We start from the raw sequence: 25163 nt of genomic DNA, 5'->3' as shown, positions 1-25163 counted from the left end.
CAGTGCTCAGATCTCCACTTTCGCCATCTCTAATTGGCTTGCCCCAGAAGCCTACTAAGTCCTGGCCTACACAGTAGCTAATTAATAAAGAGATGGGGGGCGGGCAGGAATCTTCTGCAGCCCAATTGAGCTTTTACCTGTGCAAGGCTAAGTGTCCTGAGACCCAGAGTAAGTATTGTTTTGAAGGCACTGCATTGCTAAAATTCAGCAGCTTGGAGACTTGGAGGGGGCGGGAAGGAAGGCAGGAAGGCAGGAAGGCAGGAAGGAACTATTCTACCATGTGTTTTTCTAGTCAGTGATAACTTTTACAAAAGAGGCACTTCTATCTCTTTTTAAAGGCACCTACATTGGACACCACAAAACTAGGTCACAGGCAGGAGTGAACTGCACCTCACCTCTGTTCAGAACAGACAGGAGTGTGGGTGTCCAATCATGGCACCCAGTGAAATGTGATAATGTTTAAGGGGGTGTGCTCACTGTGTGACAGGCAGAATCAGAGCACACAAGAACTGAACAGGAAATACAGTCGTGTTATGCACTCTGGATTTTTGAGGTTGGCTGAGACCTTTTGTGGGTACCATAGGAGATGTTGGTGGGCACACTGGCATCTGTAGGTGCCAGTGACCCTGGCTTATGATAATCTCACTCATGCCATTTTTATGCCACTATTATTGTAGTGAGAGAAAACAGTTGTACTCCCTGATCTCTCTGTGTGAAACATTTGATCCAGGTAGGGGGAGGTCTTTATGAATTTCTATGAAATTTCAGCCTAAGATACACTTCTTTTCTATTCAGTTAAGGGCCTGTTTTCAGCATTAAACAGAACATGGGGTTTTCTAAGATTTTCTAATAGACTTGGCATCTACCCTACATATAACGCAGCATGTAGTGATGCAGAATGCTGTAGATGATAATGGCTCTGTTCTTACAGGTTCCTTTAAAATGAAAATACAAAGAGCACTGTAGTATTTGAGACATTATAGCATGGGCCTTCATAGGCAACAGCCTCCCTGATCACTCAACTACAATTTGCTAAAGTGTTGTTTGCTCAGTCTCTGTATTTGCTATGAGCAAATACATGATATATACCCATTACTATGAATGTAAAAAGATTTAACATTTCATATCCATTTTCAGGAAAATTACAGCTCAAACCTTCTATGATTTAGCAAGTTAATATGGTTGCAAGTGGATTTTTCACAGAAACAAATAATGCACAAATGACAGCTACACTTGTGCTAAGATTTCCATAAGTTGAATTTTTGTCATGCGAAAATTCAGCTGAAACATGGTGGAAGGAAGGAAAGGGAAGAAAACATCAAGAGGATAGAATAAAAAGCTGTCTGAATGCAGCCTTTGTTAATTAATCTTGTCTCTTCTGCATCTGTCCAGAAACCAGACCATTTAGAAAAAAACAACAGAACATAGGATTACCCATGACTGAGGACAATGGAAAAGCTCACCAACTTTGGGGGATTGCCAACTTTGGGGGATTTGGCCTGGATCAGAGGTTCCCAAACTTATTTGGCCTACTGCCCCCTTTTCAGAAATTGTTTTACTCCACAGTCACCTGAAAATCTACCTTCTTTAAGTGAAGGGGCAGGGCTGGTGCCACAGCTTGCCTGCCTTTGGCCAAATAGGTAGGCAAGCTATGATCCATTTCCCAGGCCTGGGTGAAGCTGAGAAGCGTTCACTCAAGCCCAGGAAAACCCCTCACCTCCAGCATGACCACCAGATCCAGGGGAGGCATTGTTGTCCTGCAACGGCGCCCAACTTGGTAGTACACAACAGATGAAACATGTACGAATGGTTTTTCATTTTTTTCTTTCCTTATGCTTCCGCCACCCCCTTATTTTTATTCAATGCCCCCCCCATTGCACCTGAGGCTACTACACCCCCCTGGATCATTCCAGCACACACACACCGGAGATGTTCTTGCCAACTTTGGGAAGCACTGGACTAGATAAACCTGGCAGCACTTGGATGCATTAGCCATGGCAACAGCCTAATCAGGTTTGGAGTGGCCATGTTCTAACCAATGGCTGCTAGGCAGTAGCAGCTGAAGGGCAGCATGGGTAAGGCTGCAATGGTCTGCTGTCTTTTCAAGAGGGGAGCCCAGCACGGTGCCCCATCAGCCACTACCACTGCCAGGAATGTGAAACAGGGCCATGTCTATTTGAAATGTAGTGAGGCTGATCAACCTCCATAGAATGCACATGTATGAACCAAGGGAGAACTTGCCATGAAGATACTGGTTTTGATATCTTTCCTGTGCTGAAGACAATGTGTGTAGCAGCTCCTACTTTCCCTGTTGTGGTAAATTTAGCACAAAGGAGCTGAGCAGAGTGTGAACTCATTCCCCTTTAGGGTGAATTCCCTTCACACTGAACACTAATTAAGCATTCCTTTGACACAAATGTTAATCACAGTTAATGCTAACCAGGTTCACTCTTAATCAAGATTTACTACCCCAGAGGGAAGTGTATTTAATGTTATTAACCACAATTACAATATAATAACCTAATTTTGGTCAAGACCATTGAGAAAAGGGTGGGATGGATGTATTCTGGACAGGGGAGCAGCTAGGGAGATGTTCATTTCAATTATATTGATACTTTGTTGTTGGCCAGTAGGGCTTCTTTTTGAGCTGAAATATAAATGTTTTATTTATTTATAAAGCCCTCAATTTACATAGCAGGAAGTGAAATGAAAATGTGTTTTGCTTCTTTCAAGATTTCCACAGGAGGGAAGTTTGACTCCAAGAGCAGTTGCCTGTAAACGACAATTCAGTCTGATCTACTGCATCATACAGGCTCTAGTGATGTACTCTGTGTGTACTCTGAAGAGTGATACTCTTTGCAAGAGTCAATATGCAGAAGCTAACCCTTTGTTTATTACCTGGTTCTCAATTGCTTTCCTGTTTTTAGGGTCACTAACAATTGAGAGCTGCAGCTCAGCCATCTTTTTCATCTTACTATCCATGTCAATCTTTTGGATAAGGCTTTTGGTCTGATTTTTCAGCAATCTGATCGTATCTTCTTTCCCAAGTTTCTTTGCAAAGAGAGATGCGGAAGCAGAGTGTATTGCTGTAACCCAGTTTTCAAGGTCAGTCTGGCTTGTAGCCTGAAAAAAGAAAAAAGCAAGAAAATTAACTTTATAAACAAAACACTATAATAGCATCCAGTGGGTTCCAAAACCAACTTCAGTCAAGAATAACAGTGTGGGGCCAGTCTAAGTGGGATCCACTTACCCTCCCCACTTCATTGCACCATGTTGCCTATATGCAACTTTCCCCATCGAAGTCTGCAAATAATAAAGGGTTTCTGCTATGCTAATGTTTCCTTGAACAACTGGCAACTGTAATTACTAGCAATGCTTACTCTTTATCAAAAGAGGAAGAACTCTGTATAAAATATGACATTCATCACATGATGCTTGGCTACAGGAATGGCAATTACCTAACCCATTATTAGTTTAATTTTTTAAAAATATACTGAACTAAAGTTACATTTGAAAGTATGCATGAACCAGGATACACCAAATTTTCTTCAAGCACAAAGGGAGGGGAGACAAGACACCAACTTTAATAACTATTCAATGCACTCCCTTCCTAATTTTTTGCAATTGCTTTCTGCAGTGTATCATGGTCCTCTTCAATCAATATGCTTTTCTTATACAGAGGCAAAAGTGTTTTCTGTTAAGGAAAAACATACAAATTTGAAGCAGCCCTTGGCTGTGTAGAAGTATGCCTCTCCATTATGCATTCCAAAACATTAGAATTGTTGGTCTAGCTATATGTTGATATCCGTCTGTCTTGAGAGACAACTGAGTGTGCCAGTGGGGGTGAAACCAAACCACTGAAGAATCACAGCACCCACTGTGGCAGCAGAGACAGGTAACTCATAACTGTTGCCACCTGAATTGTATTTGATGCTTTAGGAGCATTGAAGTAACCTCTCTGGGGCACAATCCAAGGCAGCGTGTATGGAGGTTCTAGACTGCCTAGACGACAAGCCTCCCCCCCTTGGTCTCACTGATGTGGTCCAAAGGAAAGCAGACCATTATGTTTGGCACCAGCTCGGCTGCAGGAGTTGCCAGAAGGAGGCGTACAAGGCACCATCCAACCATCTTAGAGAAGTCCCTCTACCTAATTACCTTTGGATAGTTAGATAGCATGCTTCCTGGTTTGCTACTTTATGTTCTGGTGAGTAGAATTCCTAAAGGAAGAGGGTTTATCTAGGATTTCTGGAGCACACAGAAGGAACAGAGACAAAACAACATGATCTAGAATTCTACTCCAAGAGCACTGATTTAAATACAATATGACTTCATTTAATGATAAAACACAAAAACCCAAAACAGAATACCTGGAATAAGTAGACATCACCGAAAGAGTTGCTGAGACAGAAAACATTCTCTTTCTTGGGGTGTTCTGGACAAGACTGCACTATACTGTCTTCTGCAAACAGGGCATATCGAGGCGAGCTGTTCTGCTCCATGGAATTTCTCCCATAAGTCTCATAAAACAGCAAGGTGCATCCTTTTCAAACGAAAAATGTAAAAACGAAAAGTAGTTCTGGTTTATGTCTTGGATCTTTCTAAACTCATATCCTCTTAAAATACAATATTAAAATGTTCATATGTGCAGCTGGAATTGGGAGCAACTTTCTACAGGAAGCACTGAACAAGTATGGGCAACATATTCATCTTCAAACTTTTATACACACACATCTGAGAACTCTGGACCAAATAGGTTCCCAGATTTATGGTTAAAGATGTGAACTATTGTGATTGCTATTATCACACATTTTCTGTTAGCAGAGGGATACATTTTTTTAAAAAAATCCAGCACTCAAGACTGCTGCAAACTACCAAAGGCCAAACAAAAGAGGTACGTGTTACAACACCTCTGGGAGGCCAACAGAGGAGTGTCAGACTTTAAGGATCCCTAAAGTTAAACAGAACAGTCTTAAAAGTGGTACATCCTGAAATATTAAAAGCTGGAAGGAAACAGGCTTCCAGAGACACGTAAGAAATACAAAGGAGACTGGCAAACATATATAGAGGAGGAATTCTATATTTTGGTGCCACCACTAAAAAAAGTCCTGATTTATATACCTATTAATCAGTTCTCTACAGAAAGCAAACCTTTTACATCTGAATTTAATGTTAGGGCAAGTTTATAGAGGGGAAGGCCATATGTATGAAATCCAGAGATAATAGATTTACTATGGGAAACAGAGGCAGATTTAGGTGTTTGCAACTGGTTCGGTCGCATGGAGCCTCAGGGACATGACAGCTATGATTTAAAATGGAGTGTGAGAAGTGGGGGTACCAGATTTTTGCATCACACAGGGCGCTGCTGAAATTTGAGACCGAAAGGTCTACCGCCGGCCCCGAGTTTCATTGAAATCATTGGATTTTGCAGCCAGGTGAATGCATTTATCTTTGAGGTGTAAGATAGCAAACAGCAGTTGTCAATTCGAAGCAGATGACACCACTGTATTGTTGCTTACACACAATGCATTCTGTTAAAAATCTAGCAATCCCAAATAATGTCAATTGCTAAAAAGCTATCAAAAATGCACACATGCTTGAAACACACTTGTTAGCTATCACCATGATTTTATGTTGTCATTTTATGTGGGAACTAGGAGATTATAGATAATATCCAACTAAGTCACACTTAAGCAGACCCATTGAAGCCAGTGGAATTAAGTTAGTCATAACTGGTTTAAGTCCATTGATTTCAGTGGGTCTGTTCTAGGACTTAATCAGCTACCACCTCTTTATATTAAGAAATAAAATGACAGCCCCTGTTTCTGCCCACAGATGGGACTACACAGCCTTCTTGAGGCTGCCCCCACCTCTGCTTCCAGGACCAGATTACAGCATATGTGCTACAATCAGAACGTGGTTGGAATGTGATATTCCTTGCCCGGATAAATTAATTAGGGTGGACAGATGGTAAAGAAAAACATTCCATATTAAAGGAATGATCTTGATGGCCATTTAAGCACTGCTGAAGTCTCAGGACACCCATCAATTCACTTTTGGCAGGTGACCAGATGGTTGTAATCTTTCCTGTCATTGATAAAACTAAACATAGCTCAAGAGACGGCACAGAAAATAATACCACCTCCACAAATCAGTGGTTTTAGTTTAGTAAGTTAAAAGCACAAACAGAAGCTTCTAGCCATTTATACAGCTAGGAACACTCACTGATATCTGGCCAATTAGATTCCAAGTGCCTGACAAGTTAAATGATCTGAAAGCAAGCAAATTTCTACCACAACATCTACAAAGCTAGCATGTTTTAGCCGAAGAGGTCATAATGAAGCCCAGAGCAGCAACAGGTGGCAACATCAGTGAAGTCAATTGTGACACTGGACAAACGTTTTGAATATACGCTTTGTCTTGAGGCACACCAAGATGTCAATTGTAGTATGAGAAGTCTCAGGGATGGGAAGCTTATGAATTTACCGAAAGCAAGTCAGATATATACTACTGTTACAAAAATCCAAAAGTCCTTACTCTTTTGATTTTACATAGGCTGTCAGTAGACCTGGTTTATCATTTTAGGGCCTTTGCCTCATTAAAAATACATCCAATATGCACTCTGGACTTAGGCATAATTACTTGAAAATAAACAGAGGTAAAGGTTTAACCTTTTAATTGAACATTTAATTTGATATTTTGACTTATTTGGGGAAAGTCCCAGCTCAGTGGAAAAGCACATGCTTTGCTTGCAGAAGGCCCCAGGCTCAACTCCAAGCACCTCCTGCCTAAAAACCTGGAAAGTCAGTGTCAGGTGCAGTGAATAATATTTAGCTAGGGGTGCTGCAGGGTTCTGTCCTGGGCCCATTGTTGTTCAGTGTCTCTATAAATGACTTGGATGCTCGTCAAATTTGCAGATAACACGAAAGTGGGAGGAGCAGCTAATGCCACAGGAGACAGAATCGGGATTCAATTTGACCTTAACAGATAGGAGGACTCGGCGAAAACTAACAAAACAAATTTCAATAGGTTAAAAAAAGGGTAAAGGTAAAGTACCCCTGGGTGGTTAAGTCTAGTCAAAGGCAACTATGGGGTGTGGAGCTCATCTCGCTTTCAGGCCAAGGGAGCCGGCGTTTGTCCACAGACAGCTTTCCGGATCATGTGGCCAGCAGGACTAAACAGGCTTCTGGTGCAATGGAACAAACACCATGACGGAAACCAGAGCGCAGGGAAATGCCATTTACCTTCCCACCGTAGCAGTACCTATTTATCTACTTGCACTGGTATGCTTTTGAACTGCTAGGTTGGCAGAAGCTGGGACAGAGTGATGGGAGTTCACCCCATCATACAGATTCGAACTGCCAACCTTCCAATTGGCAAGCACGAGAGGCTCAGTTGTTTAGACCACAATGCCACCCGTGTCTCAAGTTCAATAGGAACAAATGTCAGGTTCTACAGTTAGGCAGGAAGAACCAGCTGTAGAAATATAAGATTGGGGACACCTGGATTATCAGTAGGACATGTGAAATGGATTTGGGGTCTTAAGTAGACCCCAAGATTAGCATGAGGCAATAGTGTGATGCCAAAGAGGAGAGAGGAAAGAGAAGGGAGCAGCAGCAAATAAAAGCTAATGTTATTCTAGGATGCATCACCATTAGTATAGTGTCCAGATCAAGCGAACTCTACAATTTTATGATTTTATACTTAGTAATAAGGCAGCTTCCTATTTTCTTGACAAAATTTTTTTTTCTTCCAGCTTTATTAAAATAAACCGGCATTTCCACTTTTTAGACAATGACAGTGATTACTGTACAGTGTGTGCCTAATGTGCTCCAGAACAGGCAAATCTTGTTAAAATGGGGTTTCCCTTCTGACTCCATCCCTTCCTTTAGCATTATAACACAGAGATAAATTACACACACACACACAAAATATTTATTTGAAGTAGTATGTGCTGAATGACAAGCCCTGCAAAAAATGCAGAAAATCACCACCTCTCCAAGTTAATTACGGTAATCCTAATCCATGCTTTGCAATGCATATAATTTATTCAGCCATTGTCTTTGACATCCACCTACAAAGTATCCAGTGATTAACATAACCTAGGAATCACTGGTGTTTATTTTGTTCTGCATACACCAACTTCACTGGATGTTGACTGATATAACTGTCTTGTTGGTTTTCTTGTACTTTTAAAAATCAGTAAGAAAATATTTACAAACACACAGACAAATCATTTGTCAGAATTCAAGCCTTGAAACAGGTGAGGTAACATGGTGCTCTGAGCACATGCAGAGCTACTTTCTTTCAATGCTAAGTAACTATTATCAGGTCTCCTGCCAAACATCTGCATTAGGCAACAAGGCTTATAGGTCAGAAGGGATGAAGTTTAAGTAGGCTTGAATTATAAGAAAATTTTATTTGTTTGGTCATACGCCATAGCAGACTTGAATTCCAACACTCACAGTTTAGAAGTCAAACAGCAAGGACGTTTATACCTGCCATCTTGCCCAAACAGGAAATGATTCAACTATAACAATAATTCAACTATAACATGATTTATCATTGACCCACTTTCTCTTTAAAAAGACATTGCTTTTCAAAGTATTGCTTCATGGAACTAAAACTGAATGGAAGCAAAGTTAAAGGACAAAGAGACATTACTATGAGGAGGGAAGAAAACTGGGGAAATGTCCAGGAAACATAGATTATTCATGCTCAGACAGCCTGCTATGTACTGCAAGTTCTATCAACACAAAACGTAGGAGCAAAAGTGAGCACTGGCTGAGGGTTAGTGCAGCAGAGCCCTAATGCTACATGTCTGCAGTCTAAACCCTCACACTCCAGCAAAAAGCACACTGACTATCAAAGTGCCAGATGTGTACAGTTAAAAGTACCAGCACCATAATAACATATGTTCTTAATTATCTCTCCCAATCACACTACAATAATGTCCTCTCAGTTTCCATTCTACGATAGACCCCTTGACATGTGAATCCCATAATGGAGGCATCATGCGATTACTGTGGCCCCACTTCCAGATGTCCATGTTTTTGCACTGAAGATGCCTATGCATGTGCAGGGGTTCATGTGTTACCTTCACATATTGTACTTTTATGCTGTGAGCCACCCTGAGATCTGCAGATGAAGAGCGGAATATAAATTTAATGAACAATACAATAATGAGAAAGGGCACACAACCAGAAGAGGATTAAGACAGGCGATACTTCTGGGAAGGACACTCAAGGATGGTGGGGACAACCCTGTCGGTGGCTTTTACTCTAAAAGTTTCAGAATGTAAACTGCAGCAGCATGCACCTGGTTGCAGACCAGGGAATAAGCAAAAGAGTAAGAAATATTAACACATGCAACTAGAACAGACAGAACATATTTGAGTTACGAGAATCGTGACTACTTGCGCATGGGATAAATCTTCTGAAATCTTTCGACAAAAAGGTAACAAAGGGGGAACCATAAAACATTCATTATAAATATGCTTTTGATAACTTCTGTCCTAGTAATTGAAAGGTTTTTCAGAACAGATGCAGAATAGAAATAAATTTAAAATGCACTGCCAAATAATGCCACATAATGCAGTCTACATTAGTTAAGAACCATGAGCCATAACTGACCTTTCAGTGTTATCCAGTACTGTTTCCATTTTCTCCGAGTAACCAACTCAAGTTTCTTCTCTTTCTGTAGGGTCACAAGAGGTTTGAAGAAGAGCCACCCAGCTTTGCGGACCACTCCTTGTTCTTTCTCATACAGCAGATCCAGTTGTTCTAAGGAGCCGAGCGACTCGCTGCTCGAGTCCTCTGTTCCTGTGGAGGTGTCTGTGTTTTCATTGTTGGTCTTGCTCAGGTCAAGCTCCCGCATGAAGTTCTCATAAATGTTCTGCCTCAGGACATCACTGCTGATTGCATTAGCAGACTCACTTCTCTGTGGGAAGAACTGGCCAGAGCCAGCGGACCACAGAGAACCAGAGAAATGTGGGGGAGCAAGAGTGTCTGGGGAAAGACTTTCAATTCCGTTGTCAAAGTATTCACCTGAATCTTTGCATTTTGTTTCCTGTGGATGAAGTGGTAAAGTTCGTAAATCAGCAGAGTCCTGGCTACCCCTTAAACATTAGCACTTGCTGACTCTAAGCTCTTATATGAAATCTACAGCACAGAAGCAACTACTGTGATGTCTGTGGCACAGAGTCTGATGGCAGCAGGCATCAGAAGCAGCCCTGAGGACTACAAATCCATCCTCTTCTTTTAGCTTTGACAAATGGCAATGTTTTCTTTTGGAGTAACAAGGTATGTTTATTACATGCAAGTCTGTTCAACTTCCAAAACATTCAGAAACCAAAGTGAGACTTCAGCAAGCTCCTGCAGCCAACCAGAAGCTGTGGAAGCCAAGTCGGACATTCGGCTTCCAAAAATAGTTCACAAACCAGAACAATCACATCTGGGCTTGCAGCATTTGGGAGCCAAAACGTTAGAGAACTAAGCTGTTCAAAAACCAAGGTATGACTGCATTGGTATAATTATAATTGTACTAAAATGTTCTGACTAATTCAAAACATTCACTATTCTATAAGGAATAATTTTGAACAGTTCCACAGAGCACCTCATATAGGGTTCTCACAGGTGGTATCCCACCCAGGCAGCTTACAGGGCCAGATCTGCTTCGTTTCGGCAGAAGAACTGCATTTCATTCATTATTTGGACCCATTTCTGTACATAAGTCCACAGGACAGCAGGTATATATGCTGTTTTCATAACTCTTAAGGGCCATTCTCTGACATTAAACACTGCACCAGTCAGTGTGCACCATTCAACCATGAAATACCTTGCCAGATTGTGAGCCACAGTCCCAAGCTGCCAAACTTCTGACACTGGGCCTTCTCCTAAAGTGGAACTGTATGTGCAGCATCATATGCAGCTATTGATGCTGAGAGGTCCAGCCTCCAGTGGGGAAAAGGCTAAGCTGCCTCTGCCTTCCTTCTGCCCCAACGTAAGTTTCTGGGGAGCCTCGGGACAGAGGAAGAGGAAGGACGAGGTGGAGGTACTTCTTGAGTGCCTGGAGGCTCTGCAAGCATTTGAGCTGAGGGACATACATGCATCCCCATCAGAAATCAATTTCAGTACTAAGGCAACAAAATACAAGTATGCCCAATCTTCCACAGAAGCCCACCCAAGTTTTTAACCCACCTTTCATTCTTGCAATTCTCTGTACATAAAGTGTGTATAGGGGGGTGGAGAATATAAGTGAAGAGGGGAAGACCAGAAAAATGAGCAAGAAACAGACAAGCACTCTGAGACAGAGAAGCAGCGGAGAGAGTCAGAAAAGGCATGTACAAAAAAAATATAAAAGGGAATTTTGAAAAAGACACTGCCAGCTCCCATTCAGCCAATCAGAGGACCGAGGCAGGGTGGCGGAGTAGGATTGACACAGCGACAGAGATGGTTTGGCAATGAAATTTGCACTCCGAGTAGGGAAAATGTTGGCAGTTGTTTGTTTATAATTTTAAAGGGCAAAATACCACAGCTTCTCTTTGCTAGAGACTATACCTCAATTCTGATTGCCAGAATTAAATTCATGGTCACCATGACAACTGTGGTGACTATATTTGTAGACTCCTGTTTGGGAAGGTACCTAACTACATCTCCAAGACTGGCATATACCATTAATTCTACCTTCATCTTTAATATATAGGACAAGTATTTTTTAAGCAATAACTTTTGGAACATTATGTTTGTTTGCTGTTTCTGAAAGTCTAATGATCCATCAGAGCAAAGTTGTATGTTACCCATTTGCACAAGCTGCGACTATGTGAAGGAATTTTTATAAGATGGGCAGAGCACTCAACTGTTCAGAGCCGAATACTTGACATATGATTTTGATTTTAATTTGGCAGCACTCATTTTCTAGATCTTCTGCTTATATGTATGTTAGTCTATCTGGAGATCATTACAGAACTGTAGTTTATAGGGCCTGATAGCAGAAGGTAATAATTACCATCAACTCCCACAGAGCTCTAGGAGACTCTTCCCAAATAAATATCTTTGTACATAAATATCTTTCTCAATAGTGTTTGAGAATCAGTTCTGTTGGGTGGAGTATCCCTGCATGACACTATTACCGAAATGCTTAAAATAGAACATGTGCATGTGTAGAGTAAGTCATAAGCGAACACAATTACTTAATAATATTAAGTACTGAAAGAGCTATCCAAGGCAGCTGTTCACCACGCCATCAGAAGAACCTCCCAAATGTTTTACATTGTTTTCTCCACTGATGCTTCCATAGCCTTTATTAAGGGATTTGCTTTGAACTTTAAAAAGAAATTAAGGACAGAACAAATAGAATCAGTCTTAACACTGTGCTTCCGATCATCACATCACAAGCACTGAATGGCATGCAACACTGCCCACTCCTTAAACCAGGGATGGTCAAACTTTTTATACCTACCGCCCACTAATGCATCTTTCTTGATGGTAAAATTTCCCTACCACCCACCAGTGATCGATGGAAGGAGGATTCAGCTTGTGCCGTAGAACCCCCTACCTAGAATTCTGAAACACCCACTAGTGGGTGGTAGGGACCAGGTTGACAACCCCTGCCTTAAGCGGTCACTCATCAAAAAAGCTGTGTCACGCTTTAGACAGGATGAGTCACCTCCAACATGCAGCCACACCATTGCAGTACACCCACAGCTGCAGCTGTCATTAGAAAGGTCGTTCTTCCCATGAAAAAAGCCATTGCTATCAGAATGTTTATTCAGAGGTCCAAGGAGAAGAACCAGCCCTGACATACACTAATCTCGGACCTCTTTATTCTTCATAGATTACACCCATCGTGCCCATGTTGTACACCAATGCTAATGAATTTTAAAATGTGGACTTTCTAAAATGTCAACAATGATGTAAAATGTGCTGGTTGTGTTTCAGTTTATGCAAAGAGAATATGCACATGAATTTCCAATACCTGCGCACAACCCTCCTCTCTCCCGTACCTTTCTGTTGCTACAAAACCATCCTGCATGATACCTCAGCCAAGAGGTTTGCTGAAACAGTCCAGGAAAGGAGACAGGTGGGCACCACCCTGTGCAGAAGCTGCAGCTGGTACAATGCAGTGGCTCGACTGGGGTAGGATAAATACTTAACATTTCTGAAATCCTTATTTTTTCTGAACACTCAAGTTGGCTATAATTTTGTGCATGGGTACATCAGCAATCTTGCAGATATCCTGTAAGTCTTAAGGTTATTTTACACCCTGAAGATGTCTAACTGAAAAGCAACATTGCATATTTTTATTTATTTTTTAAAATGTCTGAGTCCAGTGGTCTGTTTTCCCAACCATTCAGTATTTTCAGACCACTGTATTGGAGCAGTTGAGTTATTTTGAAGAGAAAATGCTATCATTTACACACACACACACACACACACACACACACACACACACACACACTTCTGAACAAAAAGACTTGGAAACAAACCAAGTTGTCATATGCATTAATGGGAAAGGGGCTAAGATTTGTACTTTTGAAAGAAATTTTGGCTGAAACTCCACATACCTGTAGTTTCCTCTTCTTTCTTGACAGGCTTCCTGTCCAATCACTGATTCTGCGCATACGGCTTTTCAGCGTTTCCTTCTTTGCTGCGTCTTCATTAAGGGTTGCAGATTTTCTGCAGGGCAGAGTGTAGGAAGAGTACTGCGGAGGTCCCCTGTGCTCTACCTTAGAAGGAACGTCTATGGCTGAGGTAAATGAAACACGGTTGCTTAAACCAGCATGGTGAGCATTGATATAATCTGCAGAGAGCCCAATATCAGAGGTTTGGGAGCTTCTTAGATTTGAATCCCTATATAAATCACGGAGGGAAGAGAGAGACGAACTTTGGTTCAATGGTTTCTTGCAGTCATTCTGGGGAAATTCAACTTGGATACTTGCATCGAGGGTGCTCCTAGACAAGTATGACCCATCCAGCTCATTCATGTCTCCATTATTTCCCCACGGAGCATCATACCACGAAGACTCCGAGCTAATAGAGCTCCCTTTACTGGATCTAAGCCTTGAATCAGTGGCTGACAGACGGTGACTTCCAACATAGTCTGTGCCACATGTTTCCTTCACTTCAAGCACATTATTCTTTTCAGACTCTAAAGTAGGCGAATACCGCAAGAGTTGAACTGGTCCACTGGAATCCTCTCTGGAGACTGTGCTGTTGCTGCTGCTGTTGTGAAATTCAACCCTCAAACACCCGTCCAACTTCCCCAGTGTCTTAATGAGGACTTTTGGACTCATTCTGTCATCCGATGCTGGGCTTTCTTTCTTCCCATAGCAATTTAAGAAATGCCCATTACATTCCCTGGAAGCGACATGGTTGCTGGTAGCTTCAAAGTCAATGTAGTGCAATTTCTCAGGCAAAACTGCATTATTGCTCCCTTGACTGTAGCTTCCCAAGTTGTGCGTCCTATGTTTGGCATGGCTGCTACCCTTTGAAACTTTCACTACTGTGTCACCAAGTCTAGAAGAATAAGGCTGAGTATTCTTGAAATGAGAAAGGCAACTTCTGGTTATTGCTCGAGATTTGTAGTTTGTGCCACTGGTGCTGTGATTCCATCCCTGCGTGGAAGAGGACTTATCATCTTTAGCATGGATGCTGCGAATTTTCAGAGAACAGGGCTTTTGTTTGGCACTGGGTGTAGAATTAGTATGGTTTTTTGTTCCCTGAAGGCTGTACTGGCTTTCTGAATTCCCCATTTTTCACTAAATCAAGAGAGTATGAACAGCTGTGGTTATTAAAACACTCTAACAAAGTAAACTTTCAGTATTAATTTAGACTTCTAAAAATAATTGCTTATAAGAAAATTCCACTAATGTGGATTTTTTTCCCTGGGGACAAAACAAGGGATGTTGTGTTGTTGTTGTTTTTGCACATTTAGTTTGCATAGGAATTATCCTGGAAGCTACCTTATAAATTATTATCATCATTATTAATTTATTAACCACCTTCTAAAATACCATCCCAAGGCAATTTGCATATAAATAAAACAGTTAAAAACACAATAACAATAACAAATACATTTAAAACAAGATAAAAACACTAACAAGTGGACATTCATGGTAAAGACCCATTTATCCAGCTGGAAAAGCTTGTTGGAACAAAAATGTCTTCAACTGTTTCCAGAAAGTACAGATAGTTTGAATGTAACTTAAAGGTTGTGCTACACCCATGTCATGGCTTGAATTTATAGATTCTCAGCAAACCAAAGTTCAGATCTGCTGGGCTGCTTTCATTTTTCATTCTGCACAGCACTTCCTGGTTCAAAATGAAAACTTTTGTATCAGACAAACCTGAACAATCACTCAAATGTAGATGGAATAACCAGTCTGTGTCCTTGGCATTATCTTGATAGCTGGTCACCACATAATTCCACATGAATCCCTGTAAAACAAGTGGTTGGGTAATGTCTCAGTCAAGTTAATACACACGTCTTCATATTGTATTTAATGTTTTATATAATGCTTTTTTAGACCATTAACTTAGCAGTAATTATTTCAAATGACTTAACCATGCCAACACAAAAACCACGGCTTGTGCTCATGTGCTTCTTCTATGCTCATATTCCTTCCCTTAATTTCAGGGTCTTGGCAAATCAGTTTGCAGCTTCAGTGGAGCCAGACAAGCTATGGTTAGTGCAAACTTGCCCACATCCAAGGATTACAAACCATGGTCTAAAGTGGGTTGGTGGACAAACTACATCTGCCTGAAATTTTGAGTTTACTTGGACACATTCATATACTGCCAAACCATGCTAGGCATTACATCTGAACCAGGCCCAAGTATCCCAAGGCAGCATATTACAATTAAAATTACCATCAAGTGAGATGCTGATTCAAAGTTTTTTGTTTAATAGCTGGATCTCAAATTATAGTTTGATAAATCTCTGTGGGGCTTTTGTTGTTCTCGATCCACAATCCCATCTGAATTCCAGCTGTGACCCAGAGGTAAAAGGCCACTGGGTAATTCACTCATCCTACCAGCTGGCAAACTCTGTTTGTATTTTAAGGTTGATCTGCCAGAAAAGTAAGAACAACAAAAGGAAAGCACCAGGCGTTGCACACACCAAGGGACAAAAGCAGCTTTTGAGAAACTGAATCTAATAGAAACTTATTCAGAGAGCATACAGAAAGCTGAATTTCAAAGCAAATAGATCAGCATTGTAGAACGATGCTATAAGGTTTGTATTTCTAAAGCACACAAGAGACTAATTTCTTTTTATAACTTTAAGCTATCTGATGTACATTCTAGAAGCTATGTTTGTAGAGCCCTAAGTATTTTAAGAATATCTGCCCTAAAGGTGAATAGAGATTTACGCTTTCTAAAAAACAAAGCAGGTATTTTATTGTAATGTTTGTCAAACTTACAATAATAATAATAATAATAATATTACACAAACTTGTTGTTCAAACAAATAAATCACTAATCTACAAGTTAATGAAGCCTTACTATAGCACTGACACAAAGAAGCTCAGCAAACAAATGACAATGACTTTCCAGATTATACCCTGCATTATCAATGTATACAAAGTCATGAACATTTTCACTAATAGAAAATTAGCTGTGTAACTCTGATACAAAGTGCTGTGACTCATATTACACCAACAAAAATACCTTTAAAAAAATATTTATGACACCCCCTCCTTTGTAAGTACTAATTGCTTCAATGTATAAATGTCACCAACATAAAGCATGTTTTGGGTAACAGGCACAGCACAATGCTAAGATACAGACAAAACAACAGTGATGATTGGAAGGAAAACACCACATAAATTTCGCATGCCCCTTGTTACCATGTAAATGGAAATCTCCAGGGGACTATTGACCAATGAAACACAGAGGAGTAACCAATGAGAGCATTTATATTCAGAACCTAAGTTACAAGGACATAAACTACATTCACAAGGCAACTTTCAGAAGCCTATTTCTATTTATAAGAGGACATGAAGCCCAATTTGTCTGAAGAATCAGTCAAAGACCATCTGGTCTCTACCATGATTGTGCACTCACAGAATAATCCTTTTTAACAGGGCAAGTGGCAAGCAAGCTGCTGTTATAGACCTCAGTATAACAGCATCAATTCTTCAAACTTAAGCCACTGATACAACCTCCATTGTACACCAATACAATGAAGATGGTTAATAAATACGTCTATCAAAGGCAGGTATGCAAAACGAGCTGACACTCAGCACAATGAACAGTTAAGGCTACAAGCACTGCATGTGAAAAGTACTGTCATGGAGCACTATTTCTTATCATGTAAGGCAACTTCCTAACAGCACAAAGCAAACACAAGAGCTTGCCAGCACTTAAAACTATGTGTTTCAGTCCTGATTACACTTGGTAATAAACGCACAATCATTTATAACTTGTTCACTTTATTCATACGCTAGGCTGTCTCACTGTGGCTAGATCTGCCACAGAGGCATTCCTTTATCTCTATCTTATAATGAGTTGGACAATTGTCTATTTAGCTTAGTACTACCTACACTAACTAGCAGTAGCTCTCCAGACTTGCAAGGAACGGGCTCTCCCATTCCTATCTGAATGAACATTTCTGCATGCTACATCTCTTCATGACTGAGCTGCAGTTGTGAGGCTTGCACTCTCCTCGACTCCCCTTTCTTCCTCCAGTGAGACACAAATGTGAGATCAGAAGTTTTCATTTCCATTTTAGATTAAGCATGGTTCAGTGCATCATCCAAAATCTAAACTGTGGTTAACTTAATTATGGTTAAATTGAAATAATCTAGATTCATAAACGTGGCCTGAAGTTGGCTAGCTTCAACACACTATAGTTAAGTCTGAATTTATTTTGTTTGAGTTTGAACAACACAACAAGCTATGGATGATCTAAAATAGAAATGAAAACTCCTTGCAACACAGCTGGAGGGTGGGCAGCATAAGCTAAGGCTTGATGAGGCTCATTCTTGTGGTTCTTAGGTCCTAATGAAGTCAGTGAATTCTGTTTATTGTCACCAGTTCTTTATCCCAGACACAACCCAGTAACCATCCAGTTGATGGTCATTTCAAAGGTTCTGCCACGCAGCAGATTCAGCTTTATTTGGGTGGATGTCCCAGGTAGGACCATTCAAAGCACCTGAATATTCACAAGCAATTGGTTTCTTTTTTTGTTAGCCAACAAGTCTTCACAACTATCACATAACATCACATAATTCAAACAAATGGATTCAAGGTCTAGGGGATCTTGACATCATACCAATGGATCATGTTTAGAATAAATAACAAAATGGGAAAGTGTAACCAGACCTCGAATTTTATAATTCATAGAGGGGAAATGACAGAGGAAATGTTAAGGGGAGGCTATTTTATAAGAAATATATAGTGCCCCCCCCCCCCGCAAAAAAAGGTTGCTGGCTTCTTAAAGGCCAACGGCCATAGAGTTAATTTCAGCCAATGGGTTTTTCCATGGCGAGACAAACACATCCACCTATTCCTCTTACAAACTTGATGTTATTTTACTGCACTGCTGTGATGTGAAATAAAATGGCGTAAACCTAGCTCTTGCAAATCAATAGAGTGCGACAGCCGAAATGATCATGATCAACTCCTCTGTGAGGAAAGGCTGCAATATTTGAAGTGTTTTAGTTTAGAAATAGGCGAGTAAGGCAGGAGATGATAAGGATGTGTTAAGTTATTCACCTTGTTTTTATTTGTAAGCCACCATGAAAAAAGGAAGGGTATAAATAAATAAATATGTGACGATAATACTAATACTAATAATTGTGGGGGAAGTGGATAGAGAGAGGTTTTTCTCTCTTTCATAATACTAGAACCCTGAGTCAACCAATAAAGCCGAATGTGGGAAGTTTCAGGACAGCCAAATAAAGTTCTTCCCACACTTAAATTCCCTACCACAAGATAAATGGATGGCCACCAACTTGGGTGGCTTTAAAAGGGAGTTAAGACAGATTAATGGAGGATATGGCTGTCAATGGCCGCTGGCCATGATGGATGTGCAGTATCAGAGGTGGTATTCTTAGAATTATTATTACCCACAATTCGTCTACAGTCCCTGGGTGGGTTACAGCAATCTAAAATTCAGGAGTAAAATAGTTAAAACAAATCTCAGCCACAGAAATAGGGTGGTTCTTAAATGCCAACTGGTGGAGATCACAAGCAGGGAGGGTGCTATTGTGCCCATGCCCTGCTTGCAAGCTTCCCATAAGCATCTGGTTGGCCATTGTGAGAAATGATGCTGGACTAGACGGGCTCTTTGTTATTTTCACAACAGCTTTTCTATCATCACAATCCTATGTCAATAACTCATGCACACGATGTTTGCATTAGCAGGATATTCAATAGGAAATTATGTTATTGGATACCCACACAAGGATATAGTATATTTCCTTGTCAAGTTGAGCACTTTGTATTAAAAGTAAAACTGCAAATGTAAGAGGACAAAGCCACTTACATGATTAGTACATTCGTGTGCCTTCTGCCAAGGCCACACGTGGCTTTTTTATATATCAAGCAACTGAGTGGAGATGTGTGCATAACAGTTTTCAGCTCTTTCACAGAAGACTTCCTGGAATAATTTACTGCATTTTTGAAAACCAGGCATCTTAGTCACATGCTATTGCAAACCAAAAGCAGAGCTTTTGATTTCTACAATCTTAGCAACACTCCTATGCCTATACACACACACGCACACACACACACACCCAAACTAATGCTACTATATGCTATTCTTGGCAGATTTACTATTTTAAATTATATACCAAGAAACTCAAGGAATGAGCAGCCACACAAATACAAATGATTATGATTTTTATATTCCTATTTAGTCTTAAAGGGTTCATTTATTCCAACTGGAAGCATAATTTATGTATTCTAGCTGTAATGCCACTTTGACACCATTATAGAATGGTCTCTCACCAAATCTGAAACCAAAAAATCTACATACGTTCCACAAATCAGCAGCCTAAAAATTATGAACAGCAATCTCAAAAATAAAGAAAGAAAGGCACATTGCAGAGTGCAACTGTAGACACTTCTTGTTCACGTGTTCTATTTTGAAGATTAAATGTGGACTACTTTATTTTAGTAAGGTAAAAGTAAAGGGACCCCTGACCATTAGGTCCAGCCGCAAACGACTCTGGGGTTGCGGCACTCATCTAGCTTTATTCTAGTTCATGTGCAAAATCACATCCTCATCTTCCAGGTTAATTATTCCTTAATAGCAATGACCTTCTGATTCTGTAGTCACAGTAAGTAACACAAATTCAAATCACCACTCCTTGCACTACTTTAAGATAAGACTAAAATCATGTGGAATCAACTTTACTATGCAGTCTTCCTGGAAATGGTCCTCTGGGTATACTCAAGATTCAGCATGATTACTCACATGACATGCAGCTGTTGCCTACTGTCTCCGCTGCACCCTCTCAATTTGGGATGTAGAAAAGGATATAATGGAAATGACACACCAGTGCATTACACTTTGTGGTCAGCCATCAGTTCCAATGTAGGTTTGTCAAATTAGCACATACCAACAGTACTAATTGCAAACAAGTAAGTCATTGCAGTTTAGAATTAGAAGGAAGTTATCACATGAACACAAATTAGTCTATAGGTCTGAACATTAATAGTGCATAAGATCCGCTCTAACAAAAAGAAAGTGAAGACCTCAGACATGCCATATCATGTCGCTGGGGTTAATAGAGTGATGCAGTGGATAGACTGTTGGGTTTGGATGTGGGAGACTGAGCCCCAAATCCCTGTACATCTGGTATCCTGATAACGGTACATACTGCCTTAGTTTATTCCATAAGGTAGGCAAATAGATGGATGAATTAAGTATGCTGTACAGCAGAGTGTACTGTAGGAATGATAATAGTGTGAGGCAATCCCAACTATAAAGATCCACTTTCCTCTAAAAAGTGCAAAACCCATCCAACTATGACACTGCTTCCATTATGCCTGTGTGCACACTGGGGTTTTGTGCATTTTCATTCTAGTCTTTTCATATAGCTACACAGCCACCACCCTCTGCAAAGCCCTGAATCATGGTCCCCACTCATGCCTAATGAACATCCTCCAATTGCCTTGGGTGGTTGGACGGAGACCAACTTGCCCCAACAGCAAACTCTACCAACATAGAAGGCTACTTTTAGGACTAGAAACAAAAGTGCCTACTCCTTCAGGCTCTTTTCCTATACTAGTTTTCTGCTAGAAAACACAACTTCCCCTCCTTTAGCTGAATTAAATGGTCACAGGCTCATTTGACATACTGCAGCTCCTAGTCACAGACTCTCTCCTTTCCCTACCTAGGGTGCTTAAGTATTTCTGGCCACATCCTTTCCCAGCCCATCAACTACTTCCTCTGCCAAAGCCAATGCTTTTGCCTGACACTTCAGTGGTGTGGCTCATTGCTGCATCACTGCTGATGTGGCCTTGAATGCCAGTGCTGGCCCAGAGCAGCCACTGAACTGAGATAAACCACCAGTGCTCTTATTGCTGCATGAAGTCCTTCTTGATTTCGCACAAAAAGCTTACTCTGGGACCATTCGCAGCTATCCTGTAACTAATAAACTAGTTTTAAATAAAGCTAGAACAAAATGCCAAATGCCACTAAAGCCAATTATTTCAAAGCAAGTGGCTTAGAATAGGATGCCAGTTACACCAAGAGAGGCATATCAACTTGGCAATTCCATTCTAGTGGAAAAAATGATCAGCACTCTTAATAAAGACACTTCCTCTTTTTCAGTAGCATTTTTCTTTCATAAACACATAAAATATGTCTTGTTGGATCACACCAAGGCTCCATCTATTGTAGGATGTCGATTCCAACAGCAGCTGCCAGATACTTATCATGTGGAACTGCAAAGGTATCATTAGAATGGTTGTATTGTGTGGCATATGAATAACATTCAATCTGAAAAGCTATGCAATAGCCTAAAGATCCATCCTAGCCTGGGGTGGGTGGGGAGGGAGGGAGGGGAGAAGGAAGCATCCGTACTTTGTTGTTTTTTTAAGTTACTTAATTCAATATTGGAGCAAGTTCAAACCTGAAGTGTTCATCTAATATATAAGTAATACAGAATAACAATAAAGTAAATTTTCAGACAGTTAAGCAATGCATTTATGCACTGTAAATTTCAGGGAAAAACAACCAAGAGAGCAAGCAAGAGTTATTTACTGATTAGTCATACTGTATGCAGGCAGGATAAAAGCTCTACTGCAGAAATCTTTCTCTGTAAGAAAATAAATCTTTTACTATTCAAACTGTAAGACAATTTGAATAGCAGCTAACTCAACGGTTTAAACAACGGCAGCCACTAGCTCGTTCAGCAAAGTCGCTCATAAGACTGCTGAAAGGGAAATGTGTCCCTCTTAATCTGTTTGGAAAGGAAAGCAAAACTTCAAAGCCAAGAATCACAAACAGAACCACTCTGCCCAGTTCCCCCTTCACAACTTCTTTTCTTACTGAGCAGACTGCGTGTCCCACTAGATTCCTTACCCCAATCTCTGCTGCCCAGAGCTTCTGCTCTAGTCCGTTTCTCCAAACGTGTCACAGAACCGTTTAGCATACATACACACAGACTCTCCCTTTCTTTTTCTGCTTCTGGTAAGCCAGGAAACTGTGTCTAAGTCTCCAAAATGTTCAGCAGTTATGGGCTAAAAACAGATTCTGTGCTACGCTGGATATATTTTTGTCTGCAAGCTACACACCCTCCTCATGTTCAATTTTTTCCATTGGTGGAACAGGATGATGCAGACTTAACCAGAAAGTGGTTTTCCATGGGCCGCTTGAAATGATTAGCCTGGACAGCCTGCCATAATGCCTCTAAGCCTTCAGGGAATACTCTATGACTAGGCTGTTGTTTGACCCTGCATTCCTGAATTACCACCAAAGTGCCATAGGAAAGCTACTAAAAGGCTTGCTGAATAAAGGTTTGCTTGCTTAAAAGGTAGGACTTCAGTGTCTTTAAAATATATATCTATATATTAATTAATAATGCATAACTTTAACTTTCTTCATTTTAATATAGTTCCCCTAGATAAACAAGCAACTTCCCAAACCACAGAAGGAATGTTATATTTCTTATATAAAGTCCTTAAAGTTATCGTGCAGCATAGTATTAGGCATAGTCAAACTTGACAGATTCTTGCTTTTATTTTAGAATGTTAAAAATTCAGCCGTAACCATCAATAGCCCTCAATTACTTTAACCCTCAGTTAACTTTAACAACAATGAAAGCTCCTTATTTCAGAATGCAGCAGTAATCCAAAGTTTCATAGTCCTATCAAAATAATACAATGCATTAAGAAATGAGTCATTTACCCAGCAAGGTAAACTGATGGTTGGTTTTTAGACCTCACAACTTTTTAAAAACTCCTTGGACTCAGTGATGCATTGTAACAGGTTATTATTGCTTCTCCAATATATGCTGTTGATAAAGGATTGAAGAGCTATTTTAGCTTCCTATGTGGACACTTTTAGTGATTTCTGAATTTTTTTTGTATTCCCCACCAGCCCACCCAAGAAATGCAAAATATTGTAGAACAAGACTGTACCACTAGATTGAGCCTTACAGGGTGGGAAAAGTTGCCTTGTAATTTTTACAATAATTCATCCTACACAGATAATTCATACAATGCAGATTGCAATAGCCCTTCTGAAGCTGAAGCTGTCAAAACCAGCACAGAACTGCCAAGCTGCTCTTACCACTCTCTATCACCGCAAGTAAGCTACAAAAGGGGTAAGGTGGAATAATATGACAGATCTCTTCAACCAATCTTAGAAAACAGAACTTTTGATAGGGGTGCTAACTGCAAATAGGATTTCATTAGCCCTGCCATGCAAAACTTTTATTTAAAAAATCAGCATTTGTCTTTTTGGTATGAAAACCTATGGACTTTGGCTACTGCAGAAAAAAATAACACATAAACTTTGGGTCTCCAGAGGGATGGAGGACCTAGAACGCTTCTACATCATCTGGGATCTTATTTCTTATGCTTGAGAGTAGTTGATTGGGCAATATGGCTATCTTGATTTATATTGGTGTGTTACCACTTCTTTCCATGCTCCTTCTCTTGTATGTGTGTTGAGCTGTGTACAAGGCAATACCCGACTACTGTACTTTCAAAGCAGTCAGTAATAGTCATTATATTTCAGGAAAACTTCATTTTAAAGAAAACAAAACCCTGGTGTTTGGCCAAGATTAAGAGTGGCAATCAGGTGGGGAGGACCTGTATGACATTCTCCCTCCCTCTTTCTCTTTCTCTCTTTCTGTTTCTTTCTCTCATATAGCACCAGACTGTTAGATGATACAATAGCAATGTGAATTAAGGACTGCATCAGGGGTTCCTATCCTTTATGTTCAACCTGTGAATTTTTGCTTTGATTTCTTCAGGTGATTTCCATTTATTATTTTCCCATGAGATTTCAGTTTCTCTACCTCTTTTATTGTCAGTCATTTTTACCCATTTTTGCTATTTCTGGATGCAACAGGGCACCTGTATTTAGCTCTGCTTGCATTAATAGACATCCTGACCTCTAGTGTTTAATTGTATTGTAATTGCTATACCTATATTATTTGGTATTGTTCTAATTTCCTCTCATCAATAAGACATACTTAGCTCAGCCCATTTAGCTGCAGAACTTTTAAAGTGGATTTCTCTTATCGGGAATCAGGCTGTAAAGAATTTCAGGCATTTCCCTGGTTTTAACTTGGGTCCAATATAATTGAAAGAATATCTCTGACATTCCAGTTTTTTGCTTCTTAACTCCACAATAACTACTCATAGCAAATCGTCTTATGTTATCTTACAAGAAGACCTAATCTAGTTTGTTGGCTTATCAGATTGCCATTGCCATTTGTTTACATAAAAATGCATAGGGGATATGTATTTGGCTAGCTTAGCTTTATCCAGGGAGGAAATATGGCATTACAATTTCAAATAAAATGATCTCAAAAACATAACATGTAAAATAAAAGTGTGTCTATTTGCATTTGCACATCACAAGCTGAGTGATGTATTGGAATTTGCTGCTACAAGAAAAGCTGCCCAAGGCAAAATTAATGACACAGACAAGTTCAACATCTGCCAAGGCATCTAATAACTCTCAGCCATTTTGCTTGTTGG

At 40.2% G+C, this 25163-nt stretch overlaps 1 protein-coding gene across 3 annotated transcripts in view; it reads right to left on the bottom strand.

The window, feature by feature from the left end:
* TIAM2 (TIAM Rac1 associated GEF 2) overlaps positions 1 to 25163 on the bottom strand; it is a gene marked incomplete at its 3' end in the record, with an annotated part of 125318 nt that overhangs the window by 62482 nt on the left and 37673 nt on the right. For 2 of the 3 annotated variants that reach the window (XM_081187419.1, XM_081187421.1), the window contains exons 3-7: positions 15344 to 15434; positions 13562 to 14755; positions 9630 to 10065; positions 4368 to 4540; positions 2899 to 3123 (exon numbers count right to left, since the gene is read on the bottom strand). In XM_081187419.1, the coding sequence (XP_081043545.1) occupies positions 2899 to 3123; positions 4368 to 4540; positions 9630 to 10065; positions 13562 to 14749 (2022 nt within the window). In that variant the 5' untranslated portion in view covers positions 14750 to 14755; positions 15344 to 15434. Of the gene's footprint in view, positions 1 to 2898; positions 3124 to 4367; positions 4541 to 9629; positions 10066 to 13561; positions 14756 to 15343; positions 15435 to 22533; positions 22696 to 25163 lie in introns of those variants that run through there. The other variant, XM_081187420.1, reaches the window with a different exon arrangement.

The sequence above is a fragment of the Podarcis bocagei genome (genome assembly GCF_964188305.1).
Source record: "Podarcis bocagei genome assembly, chromosome: 3".
NCBI classification, from domain to species: Eukaryota; Metazoa; Chordata; class Lepidosauria; order Squamata; family Lacertidae; genus Podarcis; species Podarcis bocagei.
The sequence above is the reverse complement of the archived record's forward strand: the minus strand, read 5'-3'. Positions and strand labels throughout refer to the sequence as shown.